Here is an 11651-nt window from a genome sequence, read left to right as displayed (position 1 = left end):
TTCTTTTTGGTACTTTGTGCCATCATAAAAAGTGTCGAGGGTTTGGTTTATTTGTTGGAACCTTGCTCTCTTGGGAGTTGGTTATCTCATTTCCTTGTGCTTAGGCTTAATTAGCTTCTTATAATGAGATAAGTCTTTGGAGTCAATCTTGTGTTGGTTTGATTCTTTGATATAATTTGGGCAACCATTGTCTCTTGATTTATTTGGTGTTTTGTCCAAATTATATCTTCCTTTGGTCCTTGAAAGTATTGTGCATGCATATTTAATATATGTATATCTTATGGCATGTGTTACTTTTTTTATCCAATATATAGGGTAAACTCCATCAAATCCTAATTTGGCTAAGATGTGCATGAAATTCAATTTCATATCTATATGCACATAGAATTGTGGAGTTTGTCCTATATGTTGTAGTGTGTCAAACTACTTCGGACCCAATTAGTTTTGGGACCATTTTGTACTTACCTTTGTGTTAGGTACAATGGATATTCATTGAATGCTTGTCTCACTCTTGGAAAGAAGTGGTGACTCAATGGTAACTTGAGGCAATCTAGGATGGTCAACGAACACATATCTACTACATCCACACCAATGCTATCTTGGTAACAAGTATCTTCTCATGCATACTTTTCTTGTATTCAACCTTATGGTTGCATCTTGGCATGAATATCTTGATTTGCAAATGTTGTGCTTCTTGCAAAAGTCTTAATGAAACCTCTTTATTGTGAATGTGAGTAATTTGAGATGAGTGCATTTGTTGGGAAGTATTTTAAATCATGCTCATGATTCATCCATCCCAACTATGCCTATCTAGCAATTTTATTGCATATCAATTCCTCAAGGCTCTCACATGTGCAATATAGATGAAAGTGCAAATTTAGTTACTTCTTTTGTTATCCTCGTTTGTGATACTTGTTGCTTTTCTCAAATGCATCCCAACTATCTCCTATCCCTTGTTGATATTTGTGATGTATTTTAGTTGTTTGTGGTTGAAGTTCATGAATGTACAATAAGATAAAATTGAGCCTTTGGCCATGCTATTAAGCAAAAATTCTTATTGGTATATTGCATGACTTCATCTTGGATATCATACTATTTTTCTTGCGTATCTATTTTGTGTGTGCATGTTTCTTTGTGGATAAATATCTTTGTGATATTGCCCACTTAGAGAAACTTATACACATAAGAGATGATACATCTCCTTTTGATATCTTATTTATTTATTGCGTGTTGATTGGTCATGCTAAGCAATATAATTCATTGAAGACTATGATGATGCTTTTTGCTCATCCTTGTAATAGTCTTATAATATGCTTTCTCATGCCTTTCACATATCCTCTTGGTTGAGCCTTTTATTATGGTGCCTCTTACTTGTTGCTCAACTATTTTTTTGTTGCAAGTGTTTAGCTTACTTTTCTATCTATGATATATTACAAATGTTTGTGTTTTAAATGAGGGAGTGAGGATTCCATGTTATGCATATTGTATTCAAATGCAACATTTTATTTTATGCATGTACCTTGGGGAGCTTCCTCATTTGATTTAAAACACTATCTTGTGGTGATCATTAGAGTTTGATTCAGTTGGTATCTTTTGTTTTTGAATGATATTATGGGAGTGATAATTCCATGTTTGTGCACTTTATACTCCAATGCAAATTGTCTAGTTTTGTGCACAAACCTTGGGGGGCTTCCTCATATTATTTAGAGCAATCTTCTTGATCTTATCATAATATCTATCTTTCTTTTGGTATCTTCTTTGTGGTTCATTTGGTTGCTTGCTTCATTTGTTGAAGCTTCTTGACTTTGTTATCTTTTTGCAATCTTTGATCCTATCTATAGTGTGATTCCTTCCGAATATTCGTCATTGGATATGTGCATTTGGTTATGTCTTTGCTTTGTGCTTAAGCATGTGCCTTTATTGCATTGCATCTTGTTGCTTTGCATAGTTGAATATTTAGAGGAAACTCCACTAGGCTTTGAATGCCAATATATGCAATGAAAGTCAAGATCATTCACACATGCATATATTATGGGGGAGTTTGCTCTATATATTCAACTTATTTGTTACTTAAATTCCTTATATAAACCCTATCAAAGAGATTGTCATCAATTACCGAAATGGGGGAGATTGAAAGTGCATGGAGCCCCCATGTGTGGTTTTGGTAATTAATGACAATCCCTGTGGACTAATGTTTGCATTTGAGTTATATTTGTAGGAGTTGTCCATAGGCAATTCTTGAACCATATGTTGGCTTCAAGGTTGCAATAAGAAGAATTTGATGAAGGATATCAAGTGTCAAGTATGTCTTGAAGATGAAGATGAAGTGAGCCCTCAAGTTACTTCAAGACATCAACATGATGAAGAATGAAGAAATGAAGTGCAAGTTCAAGATGAGCCAACTCGAAGAGTTCATAAGCTTGAAGCTTGCCATGGAGAAATGAAGTGCAAGTTCAAGATGAGCCATCTCGAAGAGATCCTTTGCTTGAGTCCCATCCACATGGTGGTCATGGTTATGTGAAGATGCGCCGAAGAAGAAGCTCTCCCATGGTGGATTATGGGGGAGCAATCCACAAGACTTCATCAAGCAAGCACAAGCAAGAAATGTGTTCCATCTTGTTGAGGTCAAGATCATCGTCATCGAGCTCAAGTGGAATGCACAAGTATAAGGTTTGCTCTTGATAGGGTTTCTTTCCCACCGGTCTCATAGTGTAGTTGGAGACCGGTTTTTAGTTTAGTTGCCGAACTATCAAGAGGGCTCTCGAGTGAGTAACTCGATCGTATCGTTCGGAGAGAGCTCAAACCTTTGCATCCTTGCATCATCTTTCTTGGTTGTTATTTGGACCTTATCCATGTGATGTTTTAGAGCTTGTGCTTATTCTCATGACAAGCTCTAGTTCATCGAAAACGGATTTCGCATAGATCACTTGTTGCGTTTTCGAGTTTGGTTCATCATCTTTCTTGGTTGTTATTTGGATCTTATCCATGTGATGATTTAGAGCTTGTGCTTATTCTCATGACAAGATCTAGTTCATCAAGAATGGTTTTTGCACGGGCAACTTGTTGCATTTTCAAGGTTGGAGGTTTTACCGGTATGTACTTTTTAGATAGGTCAAACCTTTCATCATTTATTTCTATACTACATTGTTGGATTATGATGGTTCCCTGCATGATCTTGTAGAGCTTGTTCCTAGCTTTAAAACAAGCCCAAAATCATCAAAATCGGAGTCCGGATGCTAAAGTTATGCTCGTTTCAGTTTGATGTTTCTGCCAGTTTTCAGGGGGGCGGATATTCCGGCCCAAGTTTGGGGCGGATAACCCCCCCCCCCCCCCCCCCCACCCCCCCGAAATATCCGGTTTTTGGGAATATCCGGCCAAATATCCGGCCAAATGTCCGGCCCCCTTACTGCAAGCAGTTTTCTCAAGTCCTTAGCCGATTTTCGGGCCCCGGATATTTTGCAAATATCCGGCCCGGAAAATCCGGCCTGAGCTGACCCAAACGGTCATATTTCGATGGGAGGGGGTATTTAAGACCCCCTTCTTCCTCCTTGGGCAGCTACCTCTTCCCCTTTGTGCTCTTCACCATTGTTGACCTTGAGAGCTTGCCATATCCCTCTACGCCTCCTATACTTCTTGAATCTTTTTGAGGGAAAAGGAAGAGGTGATCTAGATCTACATTTCTACCAATCAAATCCCTCTCTTTGTGAGGGGAATCCACTAGATCTAGATCTTTGAGAAATTTGGTGTTCCTCCTCTTATTTGTTCTTCCTCTCTTATTCCCCCAATAGCTTTTGTAGCTTTGTTGGAATTTGAGAGAGAAGGACTTGAGCATCTTTGTGGTGTTCTTGCCATTGCTTTTGGTGCATCGGTTTGAGTTCTCCACGGTGATTCGTGGAAGTGAAAGCAAGAAAGTTGTTACTCTTGGGTTCTTGGAACCCTAGACGGATTTGAGGCCTTTGTGGCGATTTCTTGGGAGCCTCCAATTAAGTTGTGGATGTGTGCCCCAAGCTTTGTGTAAGGCCCGGTTTCCGCCTCGAAGGAAATCCCTTAGTGGAACCGTGACCTAGGCCTTTGTGGCGAGGGTCACCGGAGATTTAGGTGAGGCACCTTCGTGGCGTTCAGTGTGTGGTGTGAGTACCGCATCTTGGGGTGAGGCCTTTGTGGCGTTGGTGTGCATCGAGCAACCACACCTCAAGGTGAGCCTCTTGTGGCGTTCGGGAGCACTAAGCCACCGCACCTCTCCAACGGAGATTAGCACTCGCAAGAGTGTGAACTTCGGGATAAATCTTCGTCTCCCGCGTGCCTCGGTTATCTCTATACCCGAGCTCTTTACTTATGCACTTTACCTTGTGATAGCCATCGTGCTTGAAGTTATATATATCTTGCTATCACATAAGTTGCTTGTATTGCTTAGCATAAGTAGTTGGTGCACATAGGTGAACCCTTGCTTAGAATAAGTTGTTGGTGCACATAGGTGAACCATAGTATATAGGCTTTGGGCTTGACAAAGTAAACGCTAGTTTTATTCCGCATTTGTTTAGCCCATCTCGTAAAAGTTTTAAATCGCCTATTCACCCCCCTCTAGGCGACATATGTGTCCTTTCAACGGGGACAAAGGAGGAGCATGTGATTGAGGTCTTCGTCTTCAGGACAGGAGAGGCAGGTGGCCGAGGATGACAGGTTGTGTCTAAAACGCCGCTCATTGGTTGGGAGACGCCATCTTCGAGCAAGCCAGCAGAAAACTTTACACTTTAAGGGGGCAGCATTCCTCCAAATTCCCAAGGCTAGATCGTCAGTCTGCAGATGCCTGAAAGAGTTGACATAGAAACTTTTGTTTGAAAGCTTTTTGTTAGTGAGACGGCTGTTTCTAAAGTCCGTGGCATCGTTAAGGTCCACGGCACTTAACTCGGAGGTGAGAGTACGAAGCTCAGCCGTAGCAGCAACTGAAAGACGAGGTCCCAGGGCGGCCGGGAGGCCATGCTGCATGATGAAGGAGATGTTGACTTGAGGTCTAGAGGATTGGGAGAACAAGCAGGGGAAACGAGTGTGGAGAGTGGCGTCCCCAAGCCACAGGTCGAACCAGAAGGAAGTGGAGGCTCCATTACTGACAGCCACCTTGGAGGCAAGGCGGAAAGCATCAAGGCCATCAATGATATCTTTCCAGACCGGGGTGTCAAGATAGTGGCGGTCCCCCAGGTCCTTAGTTTGGCTCCAACCATAGAAACGTCGGAACCAGCAGGCCCACTGGGCGGAGGAGTCAGAGTGGAGTTTGGAAAGAAATTTAGCAAGAAGCGCGGAATTTTGTGCAGGGAGAGAGAGGACGCCCAGCCCTCCAAGGTGCTTAGGGGTGCAAACGATAGGCCAGGCCACCTTGCAATGACCACCGTGGCAGGTTTCCTCCCCCGTCCAGAGAAAGGCACGACGTCGCTTATTGATTGCCTCAACAACACCAGCAGGAAGGATGCCAGCACTCATGGCATGAGAGAGCATGGCCGTGAGGACGGAGTTAACAAGGAGTAGACGCCCGCCAATGGGAAGGGACCGTCCACGCCAGCCAGACAGGCGCTCTTGGAGATGATGGGGGTGAAATCAGCAAAGCGGAGCTTGTGGGTGGAGAGGGGAAGACCGAGGTAGGTCTAGGGGAAGGACGAGACCGCACACCCAAAGGCGTTGGCCATGGAGAGAGCGGAAGCTAGATCGGTTTTTATGGGGACGAAAGTACTTTTATGAAAGTTGATGGTGAGGCCGGTGGCCTCAGAGAAGGAATCCAGGACATGTTTCAAGTTGGTCACATGCTCGGGGATGGCCCGAATGATAATAAGGGTATCAACGGCGTATTGAAGGATGGGGCAAGTGAGGTAGTCCACAAGGGGGTGGAGGAGGAGCCCCTGACGAGAAGCAAGAAGGAGCATTTGTTGAAGGACATCGGCGATAATGTTGAAGAGGAAGGGGATAGGGGATCTCCTTGTCTAAGGCCTCGTCGGCATTGGATCCAACCCCCCGGGACCCCGTTAAGAAGGACAGCCGTTTGGCTAGTTTGGTTGAGGATCTTGATCCACTCGCGCCAAAGGGTAGGAAACCCTTTCGCGTCCAGAATCCGATCAAGAGCCTCCCAGCTAATGGAGTCAAAGGCTTTGCGGAAGTCGAGTTTAAAAACAACGGCTGGCGCTCCTTTGCGGTGACAGGCCTGGATGATGTCAGCAGCATAAACGAAATTCTCGGCAATGGAGCGCTCAAAGATGAAACCCGTTTGATCAGGGTGAACAATGAAGGGAATGAGGTTGCGGAGTCGAATCATGAGGCACTTGGAGTGAACCTTGAGGCAACAATTCTGCAGAGATATAGGACGGAAATTGTCAAGTTTATTAGCCCCTTGCTTTTTTGGGAGAAGCACGATGTAAGACTTGTTTATAGGGCGAAGATCAGTTGCAAGGGAGTGAAAGTCTGTAAGGCAGCGAAGCAGCAAGTTCTTGACAAGATCCCAGTTTTTTTGTAGAAGGAAGGCCCAAAGCCATCCGGCCCAGGGCTAGAATTGTCGTTCATGGAGAAGAGAGCATATTTAATCTCATCCAAAGTGAAAGGTGAAACCAGGGTGGCCGCTTGGGAGGGGGTGAGGGAGGTGGATCTGACTAAGAATGGGAGGTCAAGGGAGTCAGCAGAAAAAACTGGAGCCCCCAAAAGATCTTTGAAAAACCTTTGAAGGATGGAAGCTTTGGCGGGATGAGAAAAGACAGGGTTACCATCATCAGCTTCCAAGGTTTTGATATGATTCTTCCGAAGCCGGCCAGAGGCGCAAAGATGAAAGTAGCGGGAGTTCTCGTCCCCCAGAGTGCAGTGCTTGATTTTTGCACGCTGGCGCCAATAGGTGGCACGGTCAAAGTTTTTCTGACTGAGGTGGAGCTTAGCGGCTGATCGGAGGCGCCCCTCGAGAGGGGATAGATTACGAACCTCCTCCAGTCGATCAAGAAAGGAGATAACAGAACGGCAGTTGACCAGGTAAAGGGAGGGGAGACGGCGCTCTTTGGCCCAAGCTCTGGCAGCAGACCGAACCCGTTTAAGCTTAAGGCAGAGCTTACCAACAGAGGGTAAGTGGTTATGAGAGCTTCCATCGCTATTCCAATTAGCCAAAACCAGGAAGAGGCCTCAAGGTGTAGGGGGACATGATCTGAGGTGGGACGGGAGGAAGAGGTAAGAGTGGAATCAGGAAGGGAGAGACTCCAATCAGGGTTGACTAGGACACGATCAAGGCGAGCTAAGATGGGAGGGTCTTACAGGTTAGACCACGTGAATTGACGGTCGAGGAGAGGAATCTCCAAGAGGCCAAGATTGTTGATAAAATCATTGAAAAGGCCTGCTTCAGAGGCATAGAAGTTGTTATTTGACTTATCACGCGGGGCTCGAATGAGATTGAAATCTCCCATAAGAGCGACAGGCCAGAAAGGGAGGCGGAGATATGTTCGAGGGAGGTGAGGAAATCAGCTTTGAGGGCATGGATACAGGGGCCATAGACATTGATTAAGGAGAAGGTTAGGTTATCAGAGAGAAAAAGTTGAGGTGATGGAAAACTCATCAATAGAATGGTGGACAAGCTCCAGGAGGTTGTCATCCCAAGCAGGGTTTGAAAACGAAGGATCGAAGGGAGTGAGGGAGGAAGGAGGAGGCGAGAAAAGAAGGCACAGAATCGAGGGGAGAAAGGATTCGACAGCGGCAAGAACGTCGATACGCTGTTCACAAAACAGCACCTAAAATCAGCACAAAACAATATCACGCTGTTCACCATGCAAAATAAATTCCAACGATGATAACATATTGTCGAAAAAATGCTGTAAAGGAAATCATCGGTGAGCACACTACTTATAGATTACAGTCTGACTCTCTTTTGGATTGTAATGGTAAAGGGCAGCTCTTCCTTCGGGAGAAGCAAAATACTGAAGTCTCTCTTCATGTTCAGGTGTTGCAAAGTAGCTCATGATCTGCAAACAGCATTGGAGTTCTGTGAGCTTGAAGATAGCATATTAGTCATATACATCAGAATATCAATGGAGTAATATCTAGAATCAACATCCCAAGAGCTTCATCAGAATAACAATCTCAGGTCGTGATAGGAGGCATTAACAACATATCATACACAGTTACAAACTAACCCAGCACCTGATTACTGAACACCAGTGCTCTCAATAGTACACGTCACACTATGACGACAGCATGCAGTTAGACTGCTAAACACTACCAGTTACCATATCCAACACAACACAAAGATGAAACTAGTAGTACAACAAACCGGTGCACCGGTTACAGGCTCACAGCAGCATCTCTGCTGCTTCACCATTCCTAACGATTCTAACGGGACCCTCCCGTGGTCATTCCCGGCTCCTCTTGCTGCTGCAAGCAGGGCACTTGTAGTGCTTGATGTGCTCCGCCTTCGCAGGGGTGATCCGGACGCACTTGCCGTGGAACCACTTCTCGCAGATGTCGCAGCAGATCCAGAACTCGCCATTCACATAGGTCTCCCCGCAAGAGGCACACGAGTATGCTTGCTCCTCCTCCTGTGCGTCTTCTTGATCGTTATCTTCCTCATCTTTTGGTTGAGCCGGCTTTGCAGGCTTGCTGTTAGAATTGGAGTGTCTTGATGGCTGGAAGAGAATAGGAAATGACAAATGAGTAAATGATTGTGTCGGCATGAGCAGGATGTTGTGCATGTGCTTCTTACTTTAGAGTTGGATTTGCTGCTTTTGCTGCTACCATTGGAAGGTTTTGGTTGCTTCTTGGCAACCCCCGTCACAATTTCATAGACAGTGGGAAGACCATTAACCATGGTGAAGAGCCGTCTCCTGAAAATCAAATGCCACTTGTGGACAATCACCCATATGCTTAAACTATGGCTAGATAGCAGGGAAAACCAAACATGGACTGCCGTTCAATGGACTAAATTGGAAGCCAGCATGGGTGCTGAGATAATAGAATCACTATTGTTTGTTTCGTGTAAATGAAAAAAAAAATCATTCAAATAGAAACTACGCTGACCTGGCTTCTTTATCGAATCCAAACCGAGCTCCAAAGTAGAATGCTACAGATAGTAGCCAAGCATCACTATGAACTGCAACCAGCGACAGCCAATCTTTTTCAATCATCCCATCACGAGCAAAGTTTATGCCCAGAGCTGGTTCTGGAAGTTCAGGAGGTACTTCCTCGGCTGGCAAAGTCACATCCCAGGTCTCATTGGGTAACCCATAAAGGCACAGGTTCTCTTTCTCTAAGAAAGGAAGAGATCACTATATCAGCGACATGACAAAAACAAGAGAAACAAAACCTGATGTATCACTTGCAATTTACTATCCAACATTATCATAGCAATAGATTGTAACACATAAAATGCTACTCCCTCCATTCCAAAATAATTGAAGTTCTAATTTTCTTGTCCTAAGTCAAACTACTACAAGTTCGATTAAATTTATAGAAACATATATGAACATCAAAAACACCAACTTAATTTTATTAGATCCAGCATAAATTGAATTTTCATACTATATAGATTGGATGTTGTTAGTATTGACAATTTTAAAAAAATCCGGCCAAACTTAGAGAAGTTTGGTTTAGGACAAAACTAGAACTTCAATTATTTAGAGGGAATAGCTACTAGAATTTAGCTCACTAGACAAACCAACTCACACTCAAAGCAGATGTTTGAATGATTAGAGCAAATATACTCAACAAATCGTTCCTATTAAACCCATAAACAATAAAGCTGCAGTTCCAACATCAAGAGGACAAATTTGTAAGTTCAGCCTAAGTTTTGAACCTTCCATAGTTCCATCGCTTATCACCTTAATCTGTTGTGTAGCAGCAACTAACCAGATACGTAAATTGAAAAGTAAAAAATGGTGGAACAAAAAGCTAGATGAATTTCAAATTTATAATCACTGCAACAAATAGGACAGATACTTTGCAAGCAGCTAGATATGCGCTTGACGAAGCACTGCCTTGATGGCTTCCTAGCAGTGAAACAATTATAAATCGAAAAATGGACCGGTTTAGCAGTTAAATGTACCATGTGTAACCCTCTTCAACTCGTGTCAATTTCTTCCACCAATATATAGTTACTTTTCATCCTTTTTATTCACGCTATAACAACAAACAGATATTCTTTCCATTTTGTATCAACTGGAGGTGGGGTGTTCCTGGGTTAAGAAAACAAACGTGGGATTACGGGAACATTCTTTTTTAGTTTCATATCACTCATATGTGAGGTATTCCCACAAAATACACTTTGATTGAAAAACGCAGATGTGTGGATCACGTATAGCTACTAGGACATTAAACATATTTCACATCTTGTGGCCAGACTGCCTTTGGTCGATGATTATTCCTCCTTAGTGTCCTGCATGTCAGCGGAAATGCAATTCACCGCAGCTCCAATAACTTTTAACCATGTTTCAGCCTTCAGGTCTCAAATGATTTAAGTATTAAAACGCTGGTCTCAGCAGAAATGCATTTTGAATAGCCCAAAGTTGGCATTTACTCTAACGAGAATTCTCTAGTGTGCCTGTCCGGCAGCATGACGTGCTCTCGCACCGTTAGATTGCGTCACGCGGCCACGCGATGCCATTCTTGATGGATCCAGGCTCACGTGGAAAGTGCTGAGTTGTCGCCTGCGTTGGTCACAACATAGTAGACTCCTTACTTGATATACGTTCAACTACTTTACCAAACTAGGCTGGTGGGCAACAAGAAGTTGAAGAAAAGAAACTATTGCCCGTCCTACACCGAAATGGACATACCCAAGATGTATTAGTCTAAAATACGTCAACAATTAGAGCAAATCTACTTTCGGAACTCTTGAAACCCTAGAAGGTAACCATCTCGAGCTCCACCCTGAAGTGGCGGAACACGGAATCGGAGTATCACTAAAGACACACGCAGCTGTAGATGCAGCCCAATTAAATTTTAAGAAACGAACAGGGCGAAGGTAAAGTCGCAGCAAGGTTGGGGGGAGCCTCACCCGGGTCGCACTGCTGGTAGAACTTCTCCACATCTGCGCAGCACAGGAGCAACGAATCCATCAGAAAAAAAAAAAGAATAGAACAGCACCAGCCGAGCGAAACCCCGAAGGACGGGCGCGGACGCTTGAGCTAGAGGAGGAGCGCAGGAGCGAGACGAACCCGTGGTGAGCGCCTTGACGATTCCCGCACGGCGCGCGCGGAAGTCGCGGAAGACGTCCTCGGGGGAGCGCGCGTGGTGGTTCATGGCCGCCGCGGCCACGCCGCCTCCGGCGTCGTCCATCGCCGGCGAGCGCCTCGTGCGGCAGGCTAGGGTTTGGGTGAGGGGAAGCGGGTAGGGCGTGGTGGTCTGCGTAGTGGAGCGTGAGTGGGGGGAGAGGATTAGAGAAGGCAGCGCCCGCAGACTGCAAAATCCTGGGGAAAGCTGCCGGGTGGAATTTGGTAATAGCGGGAAGTTTTAGGGGGGTCTTCAAGTATTTCCCTCTTCGCTTTCAGGTAAGTAATAAATTTTGGGCTGTCAAAAGAAAGAGGCAGTATTAAATTGAGCCCTGCTTTTTTGGGAATTTTTTTTTTGAGAACTGGCTTTTTTGGGATTGAGCTGACGTTTTGGGTGGGGGGCCCACACATCCTTCAGGCGGGTGGAGTTGGTCGAGG

The 11651-nt window shown here is 44.5% G+C and overlaps 1 protein-coding gene across 1 annotated transcript; it reads right to left on the bottom strand.

Annotated features, from left to right (window-relative positions):
• Positions 1–8052: 8052 nt before the first annotated feature.
• LOC127334447 (PHD finger protein ALFIN-LIKE 7) lies at positions 8053–11394 on the bottom strand. Its single transcript, XM_051360900.2, has 5 exons — positions 11160–11394; positions 11000–11032; positions 9025–9253; positions 8711–8831; positions 8053–8633 (listed from the first exon to the last, which is right to left on the bottom strand). The coding sequence occupies exons 1-5, from the start codon at positions 11278–11280 to the stop codon at positions 8361–8363; spliced, it is 777 nt and encodes a 258-aa protein (XP_051216860.1). The 5' UTR covers positions 11281–11394; the 3' UTR covers positions 8053–8360.
• Between the last annotated feature and the right edge of the window lie 257 nt (positions 11395–11651).

Source organism: Lolium perenne, chromosome 6 (assembly GCF_019359855.2).
Source record: "Lolium perenne isolate Kyuss_39 chromosome 6, Kyuss_2.0, whole genome shotgun sequence".
NCBI classification, from domain to species: domain Eukaryota; kingdom Viridiplantae; phylum Streptophyta; class Magnoliopsida; order Poales; family Poaceae; genus Lolium; species Lolium perenne.
This window is presented reverse-complemented; position numbering and strand designations above follow the sequence as displayed.

Excerpts from the sequence above, each read along its gene's own strand:
- LOC127334447 (XM_051360900.2), bottom strand. The coding sequence starts at position 11,280 with ATGGACGACGCCGGAGGCGGCGTGGCCGCGGCGGCCATGAACCACCAC. Across the intron at positions 9,254-10,999 it reads CTACCAGCAGTGCGACCCGG|AGAAAGAGAACCTGTGCCTT; the intron begins GTGAGGCTCCCC and ends TTCCTTTCTTAG. Across the intron at positions 8,634-8,710 it reads GCAGCAAATCCAACTCTAAA|CCATCAAGACACTCCAATTC; the intron begins GTAAGAAGCACA and ends ATTCTCTTCCAG.